The 19596-nt window shown below is 51.1% G+C and overlaps 5 protein-coding genes across 5 annotated transcripts; 4 read left to right on the top strand and 1 right to left on the bottom strand.

The window, feature by feature from the left end:
- The first annotated feature begins 38 nt into the window (after window positions 1–38).
- Window positions 39–432, top strand: LAESUDRAFT_126313 (uncharacterized protein). Its single transcript, XM_040901268.1, has one exon. The coding sequence runs from the start codon at window positions 76–78 to the stop codon at window positions 298–300; it is 225 nt and encodes a 74-aa protein (XP_040764710.1). The 5' UTR covers window positions 39–75; the 3' UTR covers window positions 301–432.
- A 3368-nt stretch (window positions 433–3800) lies between these two features.
- LAESUDRAFT_652261 (uncharacterized protein) lies at window positions 3801–5501 on the top strand (the record flags this gene model as incomplete). Its single annotated transcript, XM_040904352.1, has 5 exons — window positions 3801–3899; window positions 3950–4495; window positions 4544–4675; window positions 4734–5241; window positions 5302–5501. The coding sequence occupies 5 exons, from the start codon at window positions 3801–3803 to the stop codon at window positions 5499–5501; spliced, it is 1485 nt and encodes a 494-aa protein (XP_040764709.1).
- Window positions 5502–5860: 359 nt separating this feature from the next.
- LAESUDRAFT_725282 (uncharacterized protein) lies at window positions 5861–8787 on the bottom strand. Its single transcript, XM_040908794.1, has 4 exons — window positions 8414–8787; window positions 6541–8366; window positions 6243–6490; window positions 5861–6181 (listed from the first exon to the last, which is right to left on the bottom strand). Exons 1-4 carry the CDS (start codon window positions 8742–8744, stop codon window positions 6079–6081), a joined length of 2508 nt encoding a protein of 835 aa, XP_040764708.1. The 5' UTR covers window positions 8745–8787; the 3' UTR covers window positions 5861–6078.
- A 123-nt stretch (window positions 8788–8910) lies between these two features.
- Window positions 8911–12692, top strand: LAESUDRAFT_652250 (uncharacterized protein; the record flags this gene model as incomplete). Its single annotated transcript, XM_040904350.1, has 16 exons — window positions 8911–9226; window positions 9253–9448; window positions 9502–9690; window positions 9740–10191; window positions 10246–10596; window positions 10651–10805; window positions 10853–11026; window positions 11081–11209; window positions 11259–11399; window positions 11449–11571; window positions 11621–11761; window positions 11805–11929; window positions 11981–12081; window positions 12146–12255; window positions 12305–12516; window positions 12569–12692. 16 exons carry the CDS (start codon window positions 8911–8913, stop codon window positions 12690–12692), a joined length of 3039 nt encoding a protein of 1012 aa, XP_040764707.1.
- A 625-nt stretch (window positions 12693–13317) lies between these two features.
- Window positions 13318–15991, top strand: LAESUDRAFT_749628 (WD40 repeat-like protein). Its single transcript, XM_040911568.1, has 5 exons — window positions 13318–14089; window positions 14147–14245; window positions 14304–14919; window positions 14980–15345; window positions 15395–15991. The coding sequence occupies exons 1-5, from the start codon at window positions 13591–13593 to the stop codon at window positions 15789–15791; spliced, it is 1977 nt and encodes a 658-aa protein (XP_040764706.1). The 5' UTR covers window positions 13318–13590; the 3' UTR covers window positions 15792–15991.
- Window positions 15992–19596: the final 3605 nt, after the last annotated feature.

The following is a 19596-nucleotide window of genomic DNA, read 5'->3' as shown; positions in this document are numbered from 1 at the left end:
ACTCTATTTTTCTACTCGCCTCCGCTCGCCGCCTTTCTCTTTTCCTCAACTCATGGCAGCAGATTCGAAGCCGCGATGCTCGCCCCGCACAGGACCCTGTCCATCTTTGCGAGCGGGCTAAGGTCTGAGTATTCCATCCTTCTCCGAGCCATACTTTGGCTAGTCCTAGCTGGACAAGACCGTCAGGGTCTTTCGGCGTACCAGCAACTCGCTGATGCTGCCTTATGGCTTACGCTTGCCTGTGACGCAGGCTTCGGTCTGCAGAGGGTCGCGTTCGCTCAGCTTGAAATGCGTCGATAGGATTGGGCATGCGCATCCACCTCGTCCGCTCCCCCTCGTTCCCTCCTTATCGGTGTCGATCTCTCGTCTCGGCGAGTCGGAAGTCTGGCTGGCTTCTTGTTCAATGTCCTAGAAGGTGCTGCTTTTTATACCGTGGAATGCACGTTCGGTGACGCTCGCTCGTTGGTGCTCGGCTGCTGGCCACAGTCCCATCAACACTCGTCGCGCTCGTGTAGCACCCGGTATGGCTGGGCTGTTTCGTTGCGAGATTTAGATGCGACGTTATGATACCGGTAACACTACGTGATGCGTCCATCAAAGAAGCCCATGATTCATGGAGGTGGTGCTTCTGGTCGCTCCTTCTGGGCAGTGCACTAGTTGCATGGCGGAAGAGTAGTTTGGCGCGGGTCGCTCTCGCGTTCAAAAAGTGTACAGTATGTGCACACTCGGGAGATCTTCCGAGTATGGCCAAGTGACGTTTCCACTGGTTAAGCCGACCATGGTTCGTCAACGTACTTGGCATCTGAACGGCCTTCAACATGGACGACGACATACGAGGGGAGGGGAGGGTGCGGCGTGCCTGGTTGGCTTGTGATCATGTCCTTCAGTGCACTTCGCGGCGCATGCATAGGAACGGGCCTTTTGCGGGTCCGCGTCCGCATGCAACTCGATTCAGACTACTCCTTGTCTGCTGCCACCGTTAGGAATTTTTTGCTCCTTTTTGCACCTCTTTGAGAGGCATTTGACAGTCTTCGTGGAGATTAGTCTATCGATTGTAAGGTATGTCATCTTTTCTTGCCTTCTCAATTAACCACTGACGACTGTTGCTTCACAGGTATTCTCGCGAATTGCGTGGCTGCTCGAGGAGAATGCAAATTCGCCCCCTGTCCTGTGTTCTTGTCATGTGCGGTGGTAACGTGAGATGTGGCAATATATCTGTGGCTTCATCGGAGTGCGTCTGAACGATTCTGCTCTGAGATTGAGATTGACCTCGCGCCGACAATAAATATTTGGTTACAACGCGTCTGTCACAGGCACATGATTGTGACAAGCCTGTCGCTCATAGTAGTATCCTTCGTCTCTTCTTCGACAAGTACGATCGCTCCTGCCGCTTGTGCGTTAGTGTCCAAAACCTAGACATCGTGCTCGCTCATCCTAGCGACTTTCACCGGCCCAGATGTTCTCGCCTGAAGCATGTTCGTACGGGTACCACTGAGCTGGCCGACCATACACCGGCCACACTACTTTCTTTGCGTGAGGCCCGGTATGACGCTGCGAAATATACGTTTCACTGTTTCACTCCAATCACGCAGAGCCAGAACAACCAGCGGCCATTGAAATACACGACGTTCGGCCCGTGCTTCAGCGGAAAGGTGATTGCGGTGAGGTCCAGGCGATGCTCGTCCGCCGCATTAGCACTAATCCGACAAGAGACGCGGAAGACGTGCCGACGGCACTCGCTTGGGACATCACTCTGCCTGACATAGCTAAGCGAGGCCATTTCGTGTAAGAAGAGATGGTACGTGCACTATACGGCCAATGCCTGTCATTTACTCGAGATGTGCGAAAGCATTCTTAGTCCCGTCCGTTATGGTCGAGCTAACCATCTTTCCCTCAGGTTTTTTTGTACACGTCTTGCAAGACACGGCTGAAGCTCGCATGTGCAGCGTCGGCCATTACCTGCTGCGTCAGGTAGCGGGAGAAGCTCAGTATTTTATGGTGCGAGAAAACACCGAGACAATACTCGATAACCACCCAGGCCACAAATGTTAGGTACGAATACTCGATGCGAGTGCTCAATAGTCGGTCCATCAGACTTCGCGAACATTAGCGTGCAATAGAAACGCAGAATTGATCGGCTTGAAGGACTTGTTCGGTTGCGCGTAATGCCACACGGAAGCAGCTCAAATAGTTGTTGAAGAGAAGAAGATCGCCGTGGAAAGATGATCGGTGAGTTTGGCTTCACATCGCATAAAATACCAAACTACTCATACAAAGGCGGCTTTGCGTGCTTCACTTCTCTCTACGCATCCGATGGAGACGCACTGGTACTCTCTTGTTCATAGGACGATCAGACCCGTGAGGTACTGGAACACGTCGTTGAGGCGTCAGAACAGTCTCCGGCTGCTGAGACTGCAGCTTTTTGGGTGGGATTGCCGGCCCGATATTCACCTTGCATATGTTCTTCAGCATTCAGGCAAGGACGCGGATACGCAGAAAGTGTGGACCGCTCCCCAGTGGGGAGTAGAACGAGTGCTAAAGACTTATGGTCGCTTCGGTCACACTCTATGATTAGCCAACTTTGTGCGGAAGCATTCCACAATGTAGAACTGATGCAAATGTGTGTCCCTCCAGGTCCACTAGAATACCCAATTCTTGCCGTCCATGGTAGATCAAGCTAATTAGAGCAGTGCAATGCCACTACCTCGCAATGCGTCGACGATAGTTTGGAGAAATGCCGAAGACATTGTTCCGCCACTCGGGATGTCAGTTAGTTGCAAGATCATAAGGGATTTCAATGAAAGAAGTAGAAGTACATTAATGAGTAAATCTTCCGTGACAAGTCTGTCAGGACGACTCACTCCTCTGCAGAGAGTCACGCCGGCAAGTATATTGATGCAGTCTTAGTTATTGATATTGTTCCTCAGGGGCACGCTCGCTGTAACTTCAACGCACAAAGGAACTCAAGTGTGCGACTATCGATACTTTCTCTCAGATATTCCGTCTAAAAACATTTTTCGGTTTCTGTGACATGTATGAAAGGGCAAGTGTACTGGGCATTTCCGCCATCATGCTAGAGCCATTGCTGCACGCCTATGTAACTCGTAGCTACGTGTTTCGTAATGAAATGAATGAATGTGCTTAGAGCCCATCACCGCCATCTCAATTGGGACGATCAGTCACGTGTGCTACGACGCGACAGCCGCTGTGGCGGCGTTCGGTTGCGGCCCTCTCACTCTTCGACGCCGTCGCTTTCCCGGTCTTCGCTGTCCTAGCCTCTATTCACGACCAGCAGGCTCTCACAAACTGTACCCGAGTAGTGAATATGAGGTTTAGTGCACAGACTGTGTCATTTCCTGTCAAGAGGTCAGTAAGGCCTTGTGTGCATACGCGCCCCGCTGAGACTCTGTTGCTAGACAGCTCGGTTCGTCATCGTTTGGAATCTCGTTCGATGTATCCTATGCGGATGAAGACGAATTTGATGCGTCCGAGTCCGAGAGACATACCGAAGCCGAAGTTCTCACAGAGTCCGAGGAGTCCGACGAAGCTGAATGGTCTGAGGAGTCCGGTGGAGAACTCCAGGACTTGGAGGCTGATGAGAGGAATGGTGAGTCTGAGGCGGGGTCCTCATACTCCAGTTCCATTAGTTTGGGCTCTCCGCGCCCGCATCGGGTTGGGCCAAAGTCGCTTGTCAAATCCACTCCGCGGTGCGCATGTCGGCTGCATGCTAGTCGTAATGCCTGATCACCTTTACGTGCGTCTATAGGCATCTCCAGGACCTCCATAGAAGTGAAGATGAAATGCACTACATCGAGGATGCGCTCGCTTCCATACGGCTTCGTGCCAAGCATCATGATCCGTACGAAGAATGGGAAGCTAATACTAAGCGGGAAGCGTTTGTACGTATTGCTTCCGTTGTCAGATTACTTATGCTCATTGCCCAACATAGCGAACGGCCCGCGCGGAGCAAGCGTTCAGAAGGCAACAACGTCAGGAACTCCTCGCTCGATCACACGCAGACGCTTTGAAGCAGCGGAATGAGAAATATCAGAAGGAGCTCAAGGCGGTTCAGACCGTGCTTTCTGCTCAACAAGGTAGCAGACGAGTTGAGGGAAGGAAATTATTGGATGACTGGGAATCGCGCTCGAAGTCTCTACTTCAGCACATCGAATCGGTTATCAAAGCAGAGGAAGAGCGAGCCAAGGCGCAACAGGAGATAGATCGCAAGAAGAAGGAAGAGGAGGAGAAGAGACGGCGAGAAGAAGAAGAGCGAAGGCGAGAAGAAGAAGGGCGAAGGCGACAGGAAGAAGAGAATCGTCGGAAAGAGGAGGAGGAGCGCAAGCGCAAGGAACAAGAGGAAGCGCAGGCAAAGCAGAAGCGGGAGCAGGAGGAAAAGGTGGCTAGAGAGCAGGAGCAGGCTGAGCAACAACAACGCGCAACGTTGGGCTACACGACACCGCTGGAAGACTGGAAGCGAGCCCGATCTGTTTTGAAGGTATATGAATTCTCACTTCTCTAATAGTGGTACTGATCTCGCATGCAGAACCTCAAGACAGGCCCAATGGCTATAGTCAAGGGTGACAAAGCGTTGAAAGCTATGTGGGGCACAGGGCGACGGGCAATTACTCCCAGAGTGGGACAATTGACGGCCGACGAGGAGTCCGTGTCAAGGATTGTAAGCAGCTTATATTATCCAGTCATATCGCATGAACAATAAAAACTCTGGAGCACAGACTGGCCAATTGATCGACATCTTGCATCCGAAGCAACCACACCCGGAACACGTATACTACGCGCTGCTTTCATCGCTTGCCAAGGCAATACTGCTGCAAGCAGAGACTGAGGTCACTGCAGAGAAACACAGCGCACGGCCTCTTGCAGATGTTACCGTGCGGTTACTGAGCACGCTGAACGGCTTTGTCGAGATCTTCTGGGCTAAACTCTGCCAGCGGGCGGGCGGATGGCCAGTCCCAGTGATGGTGCCTGAAGAAGACGTTGATGGCACGAAATTCGATGCTGCAGCATGGCGGAAGGCATGTGGTTATCGCGATGGTGAAAACTCGTCAGACTATACGACACGCGTATCCGGTCTCATGCGACTGTATTTCATGATGCTGGGGATACGCTCTTCGGGACCATTGGATTTCATCTTTAGCACGTCCAAGTTCTGGACCTACTGTGCGCGTATGCTATCGGAACCATCACTCCTTAAGCAGCCGATTGCACCCAGTATCCTGTTTGGTATGCTTCGCTCTATATCATTATAAATCCTAGACTGATCCTGTTTCATCACCCGTGTAGTGGCACTCGATGTTGCTGGACAGCGGGCTGGCATGATCTGGGGGCCGCAATGGGTCAAACTACTCAGCCTTCTCTACGAAGGCGTAACGGTTGGTGTGGATAATTCTCGTGACAGTCTCATCGGAGGGGCAGATGCAGAAGCGGTCGCTGCTCGTATGCGAATACAGCTTCAAATTGAGAAGGTCATGAAGGCGCTTTGATTTGACTGAGACGTCGCATTTTCTTCATGTCGTAATTTCACATCTGCAAGTGTGCTTCATCGTCGGATACCCATGTTATGTTCAGAACGTGGGCAGAAACGTCTCTGAATTGCCGATGCGAGAACTGAAACTAAATGTTAAATGACCACGGCTGCCGTTTCTCAAATCAGAGGTCAGTGACAACGTACGCTACTGTACTTAGCGGTCGAATTGATTGTCGACATAGTGCATAGCTTCCGATCACCTCCCTGCACAGACGCAACATCCAGTCGCGCTAGCTCATTTCGGAGTGTAACTTAGCAAAGAGTGTAAAGGAGCCGCGTCAAGTCACCCTGGAGCAATTGATAGACCCTATAAGAGCGATCAGCACACATGATGCACGTCTTGCAGCGCCACGGTGAATCTAATTCCGGCCCAGCACGTATTCTACAGGGTGGTGATATATGAGAGACAAAAATGGTCGTGACGGAAGCAGATTCCTTGGCACAAAGTAACACAGGTCAGATTTCATAGTCCATGAATGACCTTCCGACAACTACAACACCATCAGCCGAACTACAAGGAAATCCAGGAAAATTCATATTCGGGAGAAAGCATTGTCGTCGAGAGATAGGGCGACGCGGCAGAGCGGGCATGTGCGATTGAGGGCGAGCCAGCGCCGCAGGCAGCGTTCATGGAAACTACAGCAAGAGCAAAGACTGTTAGCTTGAGAAAGAAGCAGTCAGGATGACGTTCGCTGACCAGTGCTGGCAGACGGGACCTAGCGCCGCCATGTCTTCTTCCTTGAACTCGCGGATGCAGATTCCGCACTTGTCCACGATCACGCCGAGCAAGGTGAGCTTGGTGTTGGAGCGCCCGTCTTTTAATGGGCGCCGCCGTTGCAGTTCCACCTTGCCGACGAAAGGATGGTTCTTGGGAGGCGCGGCGGCATCAGCGTTCAATGGATCAGGAATAGCAGGGTAGACAGTTTCAGAGATGACGAGCAGTTCCTATGTGATTGTTGAGGTTTACTGCAAATCTGGCTATGCGAAGAACCTACCTCGCGCGGCCGACCGTTTGCTGGCTGTTCATTCGATCGGGTTCGAGACATGAGCGCATCGGAATAAGTTCGCTCACGACGTTGAGTCGCCGCTATCTGTGAGGACTGTGGTGCATGGGGTTCCACGACATGAAGGCCGGCCTTACGGGGTATGACAGACTGAGGGGTAACCAGTGGAAGTTCATTCAAAGGTGAAGAGGGCGGCTGAGGGAGCGGTCTCCCGGGATAGTGCCCTGCTGACATCGGTGTAGCCGGGGTGGGAGGCTGCGACTGGACGGTAGGTTCAAGTGAGACGGTAGCAGGCGCGCGTTCGTGAGCAGGAGAGTCGTTCGCCAACGTCGAATATTCTGGCATGCCAGAAGCTCCAAGTGCATTACGACCTGGTAATGGAGGAAAGTCCACGGGAGATACCGGAGATGACGCTTTCGGTTTCATCGTATTTAAAAGAGGCAGACTAGACTTCTTCAGGGGGGTACGGTGAGCGGGAGAGACTGGGACATGTCTCGACATAGGATCCGACATGCGCTTTTCAGAGCTAAATGGGGCATGTAATACGGAAGGAGGACCTATAGGCGACTGTATATTCTGGTCATTTACACCGAGAGGCATGATGCGCACAGATGACAGCGTCGGAATTGTGCCAGGAGCTCGCTCAGAGGCCTGTGGCGGAAGACCGTACCTTGGAGGTTGAGGTGGGTTGGCCGTTGGCGCCGGGGCATGCGGACCTCCGCGCGACTTCTCAGGCGGAAGAGTGGGTGGGGCGTGTGTAGAGGCAACTGGGAAGGGTGAGACCGCGCCCCGTCCCTGTTTTCGCAGAGGCCGACTGATGAATGCTAGAGGCTGTTGGGACGGCTTCTGTCTCGCGGACGACCGAGCATTCTTAATACTCCAATCTTCTGCAGGGAGGCTTTCCGCGGATGTAGGCGATGTCACGTCTATAACCTCCCACGAGTCTAACCCGTCGGCGGTTGGCTGCTCAGGAGAGCACTCAGGCTCTTTCGCTTTCGAGAATAACCTGCGTACTCCGAAACTTTCCTTTCTCTTGAGATTGGAGGTTTCAGCAGGGGGACGATGTGACATGAACACGCTGCTGAGCGTGAGCGTAAGATTGCTCGCCCATGGATTTGAAGAACTCGTCATAGATGTCGGACTGACGGAAGATGGTGATGTTGGTGCCGATGAAGCATCGTGCAGGGCCCGCAAGTGTGCCGCCATAGACCCTTGACGACGACCCTTAGTACCTCCACGTATCCACGAGTTACCTCTATCGTCATCATTGCCTTCAGGTGTTTGCACGTTGGGCTGTTCTAGAGGGCGAACGGAGCCACAATGAGAGCAGTGACGTTCACGTGAGGTGGGGGTGGGAGGTGGAGACGATGCTGGAGACGATGAACGAGGCGAGCTGAAGGTTGTGAGGGCAGCCGTCGATTCGGCAGCCTGCTGCCTGACCAACTCGAGCGCCACTCTTTCTTGCAGATTGAGCCCACGGTTCCGATCGGCTTCCCACAGCTGTGGACGTTCGAAATTGATCATTTCGATGCTTGATATATCAGATCCCGATTCTGCCGAGTCACGAGAAATAGAGGGCACCTCCTGCACACGAGGAGGTTCTGCAGTCACCTGGCCAAAAGTTGACAACTCGTGGGTCACTAGCTCCATGCTGTGGACTGGAAACGTTGCAGGCGAGGAGGGCGCACTCGTTCCAGGGGAAAGAATAGAGGTCGACGCGCCGTCGTCGGCTGTGGAAGAAGGATCATAGGGGAGGGCAGATGAAATGGCTTCCTGGAAGGATGGCGGAGGGTAGTCGGGTACGGCAGTGTCTAGGACTGCCGTACATGTCAGATGCAACAGGGTATGTCACATCACAACTCACCGTCAAGCAAAGGATCAGCCACACGACGAGCTTGAGTGGCTGGTGCAGCCTTGCGACCGCGGACTGGACTAGTAGGCGTTGCCGGCACCCGCCGCAAGACAGCAGGCTTGACCGAGGTGGTGAATCGTGGCTCCTCCGAATTGCTGTTGCGTTCTGTCCTGTCCGGCTGTCGCTTCTTCTTGGTCTTGCGAGGTCGGATGGAAGTTGCGGGCGTGATTAAGATAACCTGGTTGGTGGTAGTGTCGAGGTTGGGTAGATGTGCGAGAGGGAGTCGACGGGTATAGTCCGCCAGCGAGTTAGCCGAGGGCGAGGATAGCTGTGAAGAGCGCATCGAGCGCACGGTGGTGGTCGACGTGGACGGGTGAAGACAACCCAGAGTGAAGACATGCTCTTAATCTCAAATGCGGCCACCGCAAGGTCGCCTCCATGCGGCGGTCACGTGCCACGCGCTGCACGCGTTCATTCAACTCGAACGCGTCCTCGTCCTCCATCTCGCCATGCCTGCACGCATCTCTGCCCCACCCACCCTCGACGCTCTGCCCAACGCCGTCGCAGTCATCTTTGACCAGGCTCAGTCGACCACCGCCAACCATCAGAAGAACATTGTCGCCCTCGCCAAGCTGCAGACAGATGCCGCCACCATCACCGAAAGCGTGCAGAATGGCCGGAGCACGAAGCTCATCGGAGAACGCGCGTTTGAAGATGCCATGTTGCTTATGATCGGCCGCGTTCTGCCGCTCAAGAAAGGCATAACGCCTGCTGACAGAATCATGAGATTTATTGGCGGATTCACAAAGTTCATCAATGAGAAGGGTGTGTGGCATCACTGCGGCACGCAGGCAGCTCTGACGTAGGATCAGCTTCCGAAGAACGTGGAAATGGCCCCCATGATGAGGACGAAGACACCACTGCATCGAAATTCGTCGCTCGCATTCTCAACTTTCTCCTGCCTGGCTGCGTTGCCAAGGACAAGAATGTCCGCTTCCGCGTCCTCCAATGCATTGCTGAGATGATATCACACCTCGGAGAGATTGAGTACGTCTACTCATGATCATGATGACGCGAGCGCGGTGCTAATATGCATGCAGCGAGGAGACGTACACGTCCCTGCGCTCGTCTCTGATGGAGCGAATCAGAGACAAGGAGCCCATGATTCGCGTGCAAGCCATTCTGTCGTTGTCGAAACTGGCTGGATCAGAAGACGTTTCTGAGCTGGAGGAGGATGAGCCCAGCATCCTGGAAAGCCTGGTCGAGGCCATGACATGCGACACCTCTGCGTGAGTCTACCCGTACGTTGGCTCATGATTGCACTCAACGCAGACGCAGTGATGTACGACGAGTGGCTGTGGTCAACCTTCCGTTGGCTCCACAAACTCTATCTTCTCTTCTTTCTCGTGCTCGTGATGTCGACGCGGTCGTGAGAAAGCTAGTCTACGCCGCCGTCCTCGAGCCGCACTGCGTATCAGAATCAGGTTCTGGTATTGGGTTCACCCATCCACGCGCACTGACGATAGCACAGCGTGAGTTCATCGTACGCAGCGGATTGGGCGACCGAGAAGAGGCAGTCAAAGCTGCTGCGATGAAGCTCCTTGCAACATGGGTGGACACGGTGCGCGCCAGTGGCGTCAAGAAAGAGGAGGAAGATGAAGATGGCATACGTGGAGACATTATAGCGTTCCTCAAGCTTTTTGACCTGGCCGAAGGGACTGTTGCCGAGGATGCTCTGCGTAGTGTATTCAACACCCGCATCGATATATTCGACAATGTGGAATTTGGAGGTGAGCCGTTACGCAGCTACGATATCAGCGCCTCTGAATACGATATCGCTGCAGATGGCTACTGGAAGACTCTTACGCCAGAGCGCTCGTTTTTAGCACGCGTCTTCGTTGACCACTGTATCGCTACCAAGGATAATGCTAGATTGGAGTCAGCCCTGCCCGTAGTGACAGTGCTCGTATTCCGCTTGCAAGACGCATTCAACGAACTTGTGCAGGAGATCCAGGACGATAGCGATGAGCGTCTCTTCCGTGACGGGATGCAGGACGATGAAGAGGAAGAGAGACGCGCGCGAAAGGAGGAGCAAAGACTGGACAAAGAGTTTGCGATCGGCGAGATGCTCAAACTGGCGGTCAATCTGGATTACGCGGACGAGATCGGCAGACGAAAGATGTTCCAGCTCATTCGTACGTCTTCTCCTTTACCGGGATGAATTCCCATCGGCTGATGCTGCCTTTCAGGCGCCATGGTCTCCCACAAGACGTTGCCAGAAAGTCTCGTTGCTCATTGCCTCGATGTCTTGCGAACACTATCTCCGAACGAGCGTGACCTGATCATGGTTGTCGTCGAAGTAATCCACGAGATCAGGGACCCAAGCGATGCAGGGGACGAGCTGGTGAGGCATACCTATAAACGTTGTAATCTATCTCATGCGGTACACAGAGGGATATCAACGATGGCGAAAGCGAGTTCGGGCGGACACCTGCGACAGCCAGGATCATGCGAGTTCTGCCAAAGTCCACCTCAGAGGAGGCGCCAGAGCAGGAAGCACGGTCTGTCGAGATGGATGCTCGATGTCTCTCTTTGTGCATCGGTATGCTTGAGAGAGTAAACGGGGTGGGTTCTCGTCGTCAGACAGTGCCAAGGCCATGTAATTGACCTCGTTGACAGACATTCGAGGAAAACTCAACGCTAGAGGGTATTCTACGCGAACTTATCCTCCCCGCGGTCAGAAGCAAAGAATTTGTCCTCAGGCAGAAGGGTTTGGTCAGTCTCGGTCTATGCTGCTTGATTGCAAGAGTAAGTTCTATGCACGTCTCATTTAAAGCCGTGCTCACGATTTGCATAGCGCATGGCCATCAACTCGTTCCAACTGTTTGTGAACCAAGTGCAAGCGTCTCCAGAATCTCTGAAGACCAGTATCCTCCATATCATCTTCGATATACTCATGGTGCACGAGGGCGACTTCCTCGGGCCAGGGAGTGCAAGTGTAAGTGCGACAAAGACGCTATCGTAGCCCGGGATTGACGTATTGACAGAGCGAAAAAGTTGTCGAATTTTTGCTTCATCTTTTGGAGAATGAAGAATCGGATAAGATTCAAGCTTTGCTGTGTGTCGGCGTCTCCAAGCTCGTGCTGTCGGGCATGATCACTGACGAACGCGTAAGACTCATTTGCCTACGTCATGAACTGTTGTTCACGGGCGCAGTAGGTCCTGAAAGGCTTGTTTTTGGTGTATGTCTCCCCTGAGACATCTCACAATCAAGAGCTGCGGCAGTGCCTTTCATATTTCTTCCCCGTCTACTCGTACTCATCTGCTATCAACCAACGGCGCATGGCTAAGGCAGGCCTTGTTTGTTGCTGCCGAGCCCCAGCGATCTAACCGCTATCGTTAGATCTTCATCCCATTATATGAACACCTGATCTCGACGCTGCAAGAATGGGACGAAGGACAGGAAGTGGTCACTGCGGCGCAAGTGGGCCTCATGTTTGTCGACTGGACGGACCCGCAGAAGGCAGCGTAAGTCGTTCGAAAGCTGCCATCATCATTGTACGCTGACTTCTTTACCAGGGCAATCGGGAGAGGAAGACAGTCTGGCATTACAGATGACACGATTCACGTCGATCTGGCAAGCGACATTGTCAAGGTGCTCTTCAACAAGGATATGGAAAGTATGCCGTTTCTCGAAGTACAGTATTGAGATTCAGCTCACTGATGCATTTCGTCGTGACATAGAGGATGACAAGAAAGCGTTGGTCCAATTGCTCGGCAAACTTTACATACCGGATACGTTGGACGACGACAAGCTGCGCACTCTTAAGCTGCTGACGCGCAATCTACGATCGGTAAGACGGATGCTGCATGATGTTACGCAGTGCTGAATGTCTCGTTCAGCGGCGCCCGCTCAGAGATGCTGTGTCTCAAAATGCTTTCGCAAAATTTGACGATGGCATCTCGAAGAAGTTTGCGAAGCAGTTGGAAAGCTTTAGCGAGGAGGAATATCGGCAGCTGGAGAATCTAAAGGATCTGTTTGAGTTCTTGGACGATATCGCTCCAGAGTCCGAACAGGAAGACGTGAAACCAGCGAAAAGGACAGGAAAGAAACGGTGAGTGTTGGTGTACATCAAATACCTTGGAAATGGCTCATCATGCTTATAGGAGATCTGAAAGCGTTACAACAGCCACGACCACGACACCCCCGCTTTCCGACCGCGAAAGCCGACCTCCTTCCCCACGGAGGCACAGGAAGGGCAAAGCGAAGTACGCAGGTAGACTCTCCTAACTTACGGACACGCTGACTTGACTTGTCAGGCGGCGTCGGATTTCGGGCTCTGACCAAGATGCTGATTCCGGATCGGACAAGATTGACGACCTGCGATCCGCTCCCCCTGCGCCGACGCGAATGATGCCTAGGCGTTCTGCGTATGTTGTCCAATCCTTCCTATGTCGTATGGTCACGTTGACGTACACGTTGTGGATCAGCGCGGCCAAAGCAAAGTATACTCTTCCAGAATCTGCGAGCTCTGACGAAGACGACGACGAAGAATCGGATGTTTCTGAGGCTGAAACACGTCCTCGAAAGGAGTAAGTGTGTTATAGTGAGCTATCATGGAAGCGTGCGCTCATTTGTAATAAATTTGAAGTCGCACGATGAGAAACGAGGAGCCGAACGATAAGCCCGACGCTTTGTCGGATCGCTTGATCGACCTCACCATGGTATCTTCCGAGGAGGACGAGGGCGAGGAGGTGGAAGTGGATGATATACTGTGAATTTTGCACGCAAGCTACGCTGTGCTTTGTGATTTCATTCTTGTAACGCTTGACATGTACTGGATATCTATGTACGGGGAATATACTGCATGTTATAGCCAGCGCGGGTGTGGCCGGCTTTGGAGTCGACCAAACCAGACGCGTCGTCGTACATCGCCGTTCAGTCTCAACACGACCAGCGTACGTGCACCTTCGCATACTGGGTGTGGTCGTACATCCTGCTGCGCCTGTGCAGCGTCTGGGAGGAGCCCGACGGGAACAAACCATATCTGGCTTGTTCCGTCCGACCGGTCTGCTGGATTAAGCTCCCTCGAGCAACATATACCCTGCTCTGCAGCTGTCCTCTTCTGTCGCGCTCTGTGCTACTTTGACCGTGTATAAGGACCCCCTCCTCGTCCGTACAGACCGCCATGGCCTTCCAATCATCCTCGACGTTATATATGCCCATCGTCTCACCTCCGACGCCCGCTCCCTCTCCCCGACTCCCCGCCTGCGATTCTCCTAGTCTCAGCTACGTCAACGAGCCCGGATACCTGTCTCGACACGAATTCGCATCACTACCCACTTCCCTTCGCTTCCAGTACCTCTCAGCGCTGCTGGCGGACTGCAGTCCCGCTGAACTCTTGTTCATCTCCACTACGATCACCCCACTGCTCAGGCGCGATTTCTTGAGGGATCTACCACCAGAGATATCTCTACATATCCTGAATTTTATTGATGATCCGCAAACTCTGGTTCGCGCGAGTAGAGTGAGCAGATCGTGGAATCGCCTACTCGACGACGAGTACATATGGAAGAGGATGTGCGATGTTCACGGATACTCGGTTCCGGACCAACTCCTAGCCATTCCGAAACAGAGGAGGGACAATGCAGAAGAGGTACACGGAGGGATGTTGACAAGTGTATCCGGTAAGTCGCCCTGAATTGTTTGTAGTGAAGCTACTGATAGCAAGTGGCGAGCATCAGCCTCGTCACCGTATTCGCCCGGCTCCCATGGAGTTGGGAAGCTACGCCATGTCTCTTCTTTGCCTTATCGCCGACATTTTCAGTACTCCTACACCGTCAGTGCGTGTCTGTTTGGTGTCTCGTGAAGACGAGAATGATTTGACGTTTGCCAACGCAGCCGCGAACTGGCTTCATGGCGGTAAACTGTTGCAGACACATCGTATACCTGCGGTCCATCAACCTTCACCTTTCCAACGCGTTCCACTTGATCATCCAGTTGCCGCGCTCTCGTCTGCCATTCCGACCTCGGTCGCGCTCGACGAGTCATGGATTGTCATAGGACTCGCGAATAGTAGGATACACGTCTTCAGCGCGCGGACGGGCGTCCTCAGTCGTACGCTTGTTGGCCACGAATCTGGCGTTTGGGCGGTCGCATTAGTTAAAGGGTCGGCGGACTTACCACGAGAGAGAGACCGGCGGACGGAGAGCGAGAGCAGTATGGCTGAAGACGCGTTCTCCAGTGGATCAAGCGGTGATTTGAATGACCCTCTTATACCTCCGACGCTTCGACACGCAGTTGGTCTCGATTCGTCAATGCTCGACAAGGAGGCGAGGCGAAGATCATCGTCCGATGTTTTCCATTCGGGTGACAGTCAAGAAGGACCGCGAGTGAGGAGTCCTTCAGAGAAGCCGAGCGATCCGAATGGTGCATCGGATGGCTGGGGCCAGCCTCATGCCCTAGCTATCAGTGCTGGCTGCGACAAGGAGCTGCGCGTATGGGACATCAAGTCAGGGTAAGCTATGCTCGATGCTCATCAGTTTGCATCCTAATTCTTTTGTGCGCTCGCTTATAGGTACTGTATCTACATCCTCCGCGGGCATACATCTACTGTGCGATGTCTCAAGGTGCTGCATGGGCGTCCCATCGCGTTATCGGGATCTCGAGATCGAACCATTCGCGTATGGGACATTCAACGTGGACGGCTTCTGCGAGTGATGGAAGGCCACGAGCAAAGCGTGCGCTGCTTGGACGTCTTTGGCTCGCGGGCTGTTAGTGGCAGTTATGACAGCACTTGCCGACTCTGGGATATCGATACCGGCTCCTGCCTACAGGTCTTGCGAGGACATCACAATCAAATTTACTCCGTCGCTTTCGACGGTGTCCGCATAGCTTCAGGGGGGTTGGACACATCTGTACGGGTGTGGGATGCTGCAACTGGGTGAGTACATCCTTCTTGCTCATCGATAGCTTGTTCAGTTCCATTGTAGAGATTGCCTTGCATTGCTACAGGGGCATACGGCTCTCGTATGTCAGATCCAGCTGTCACCGACGATCATCACAACAGGTGGCGCAGATGGCCGTGTCATCACCTTCGCCATCGGCTCATCGTATGCAATTGTACAGCGACTCATCGCGCACGACAGTTCCGTGACCGGTTTGCAGACTGATGACAGGTTCCTCGTAACGAGCGGAAATGACGGGCGAGTGCGGCTATACAGCTATGGACGTGACACTGGGAGGTGCGAGTACCTCAGGGAGCTCAGTGAACCGAGCGAGAGTGTTTGGAAGATCGCATTCACTCGCGAGACGTGCGTGATCATGTGCAAGAGGGCCGGGAAGATTGTTATGGAAATCTGGAGTTTCAAACCCGATGAGCTTGGTTAAGCACTGATGTTTCGGACTGGCTACGGAACGCTCATTGACAGTACTGTATGACATCTGGGCTTACAACCACGCACTAGTATACAAAAACCTATATTGCTGATAAGTGATCAGTATACACTGGAGACACGGAGCCATTTTTCACCATGTAATATGCCTTACAAATGGGAATTGGCATTTTATCTTTGTGAAAAGGATTCATCTCCATCACAATTAACATTGCATATTCCAAACTTGGGACTTGATATACCATTATAGCAAATCAATATTATCTATTTTATCTATTATGAGGATACACAATTCTAAACACTGCACAAGGACTATGCCAGCCTAGAGTATCCAATCACAAATTAGCTCATTGGCCCTCACACTAAAGCATATAGTGGTATATTTGTAGCAGAGCCATATACTTTGTGCAATATTTTATGGTTTCTCTTGGGGGTATAGACAAAATAAGTCAACTCAAATTTGCAATGGTGACAAGTTAAGTTATAAACTCAGAATATGTAATGGTAATTGCAATTGCACTAGATCCTTTTCACAAAGATAAAATACCAGTTCACATTTGTCACACATATTACATGGTGACAAATGCCTTCATGTCTCCAGTGATAGCATATACTGTACAAAGCGGAGAAAAATATTATTTTCATGCTTGTCAATGCACCCACGTGACTATTTTCGATGCTCTCAGAGGCCCCACATCGCTGCAGATGTGAGCTCCCTGATCAGTGCATGGCTCCTCCGCTGTGCTTTGTGCTAATCGGTGAACTGACATGCTCAATAGAATCAAGCTCACCTCACCAGACGATGACTTGTTGAATTTGACCATCTTTTTGTGCACAATGGACCAGCGGTGTTCAGGTGAGAAGGCGAGCAAGTAGGGCAGCATTAATGGTGAGTTGCAGCATTCTCGACCACACTTTAATTAGTATCATATCTTCTTCATGCAGTTATTCACTTGATACATGTATGAGCATGACACTGCCCTTGACAGTGATGACGATATTCTCGAGGCAGCGCACATGTAATTTATGTCTTACCCTTCATTCTACCTGTGCGACTCCCGTGGCACCCTCCCAGATGAGTTCTATGACTAGAGAAATGTCTGAGCACAATGTCACACATGATTCATATTCCAACTACCACTGTCATGCTGCACCATGTCCTAGTACATCCTGCTATCATATATGAGCAGCAACCACATATTGCTCTTCTGGCAACTTTTAGTAGCTTCCCTCATATGGGCATGATCAGGCCCCTCAAATCCTTTGTGAGCAACATGCACTTGTTCCACATGCCTTATCCAGCTTATCCCTGCATCAAAACTCAAAATGCTCCATCATTGTGACATTGCATATTCTCACTACAATAGTAGTGGATCTTGTGGATTTGAAGCTCACAAGGCTCTCTGCCAAAATCAGTGATCAGTGGATCATGTCTGCTCTAAAGTGATTGCTCCATCACTCGTCATGTCTCATAATCTCTTTCCCTTAGTGAATGTAGTCTATTTTCCCTTACCTATTGTCTTAGGTTACAGTTACTTGTAACTCGCTGTATGAAAATGCCAAGAGAATCCCCTTGTCATAAAAAAAAAGATGTCATTGCAATCACATACAGTTCCTTGTAATTCCTTCTTTCAATAACCTTGCACGCTACCTTGTACTTTATGTAACATATTCATCATGCTCCTTTCTAGCTGCTCTGTTTTTCCACTTCATGCAGTAAACAATGGATATGAACTATTATCATGTGTATGTCTATGAGCAACAGAACATGAAGCACCAGTTACAGAATTTGTGATCATTGTGTGACCACACTCATCGTAGCAGGCACTGCTGACACTGACCCTACCACCTTATGGTGTATTGCTCACTGAGCTTGACAGATATGCCACCATGCAGCAGCTTGCTTGTGCGACATACAGATGAGATTGCAGGCAGCACTGTCATCATCTAGCCACCTATCACAGTTTTACCTGGACATACTTACTTTTGCCACAAAGTTCTGCATAAGTCAACCTATAACTGGATACAAAGTGCCCACCTTCATACTGATCTACTATCTCAGTAGATACTTGGACCTGTCACAAGTCAACACCAGCTACACAGCAGACCTGACTGTGTCTACCACGTGATCAACAGAGTGCCCAATCTGACCACCTGATCATGTGACTGAATAAGGGGCTTATACCTTCAGGGTATAATAGCTACACGACAGATAGCAGCATCTACCCTATTAGCTACATCCAATAGGACCAACACCATTGGCCACTCAATAAGTGGTCCCACTTCAGCCGCTCACAAAGTGGCACCATGTTCTACAATTATCTCATTGGATGTAATACGGCCCTTCTTAGATAGTTGTCATGGCGAGACCAGAACCATTACTGGTTCTGGCATTATGTTCACATGTAAGTATCAGAGGTCTCACAGTAGCACAAGTGTCAGGGGCTTTGCCATACATGTATATAAGCACCTATGAGAAACTGGGTATCCCCAGCTTCATTTTTATGTGAGATAAGGCGAAGGGTCCTTGAAACCCCTTCTTGCTTCATATCATCATCCACCACTGGTGATGAGTCACAGGACGCAGGCAGCACCTTGCAGCCAGCTCCTTGCCTTTCTAGGCAGGAGTCATAATGCACCATCACAGAGGGCATTGACCTGTGATTCCACCGGGAACATCGTGAACACACTGTGACTACAGTCACAATGATGTGACTTATGCTTCTGCTGGATTCATGGTGACAATAATTTGAATGTTGCCGAAATGCCATCTAAATATCTTCTGTGTGATTCAATGAAAGTGTAGCTGGTTACATTTTGAATTAAATCAGCTTTCTCATTAGTGAAAAACTCTGCAGACATTATAATTTTTATTTAGATTTGTGTCCAATGCTGTCACTTATATCAACGTGGTATGATTCCGGTAACATTTTGTATGTTTCCATCAATAAAAATGGTTGAATCAAGTGAGAATCATCACTGCCTCATTATTGATGGCATTACTGTGCATCCAAAATGTTTTCAAACGTATCATTAGGGTCACATGATGTTTTGATTGATTGTGTTTTCTGCGGAAACATTGGAGATGATTTGTCAATGCAGTCTATATGTATCCACCATGTGCCCATGGTGAGAGAGGCATGTGCAGCTTGTACACAATCAGGAAAAACATTGCTTGCTTTACAAAGGCATTGAGAAAACATTAATAATGCCTGTAAAATGCTGCCACCGTGATTCCCGGATGAAATCAGGATGTTTTTCAGGTGGCTGCTGCATGTGTTCAAAATGTTTCCTCCTAGAAACAGATGATCGGGCCAATCAAAACTGCTCTTGGCATAATAATTTTAAAATTTAGTTCAGTATCATGTCTCACCCATAATTTGTTAAATAAATAATGTCTCGCTTTTTAAACAAATAATATGCTACATTTCAAAATGCCATATTTACAACATATTGTATCCAGACTAAGACGTCAGCTCTGAAGAGCACACGCGCATCCTCTACATTGCGTGCGCTGCCACAAGGACTATGTGGAGGTCGAAAACGATGACAGGAGTTGTCTGATGCCGCATGACGACAAGAGTGTCGAGGTTGAGCACGTTGGGAGGACCACGAGAAGTGGCAGGCTCGTGATCGATCCTGGGACGACGTACGAAATGCTGTGGGGATGCTGCAGTAAACTCACCGAGGAGACAGGGACCAGGGACTGCTCGATGGCTGGTGGTATGAGGGCAAGCATACAGTGTGTAGTTTAATCTTCTCATATTTCTTCACGGCGTCCTGATCGTCTCCTGCTGCAA

This window comes from Laetiporus sulphureus (assembly GCF_001632365.1).
Source record: "Laetiporus sulphureus 93-53 unplaced genomic scaffold LAESUscaffold_17, whole genome shotgun sequence".
In the NCBI taxonomy this organism is placed as follows: Eukaryota; Fungi; Basidiomycota; class Agaricomycetes; order Polyporales; family Laetiporaceae; genus Laetiporus; species Laetiporus sulphureus.
Note: the sequence above shows the minus strand (reverse complement) of the source record. Positions and strands in the feature narration are given on the sequence as shown.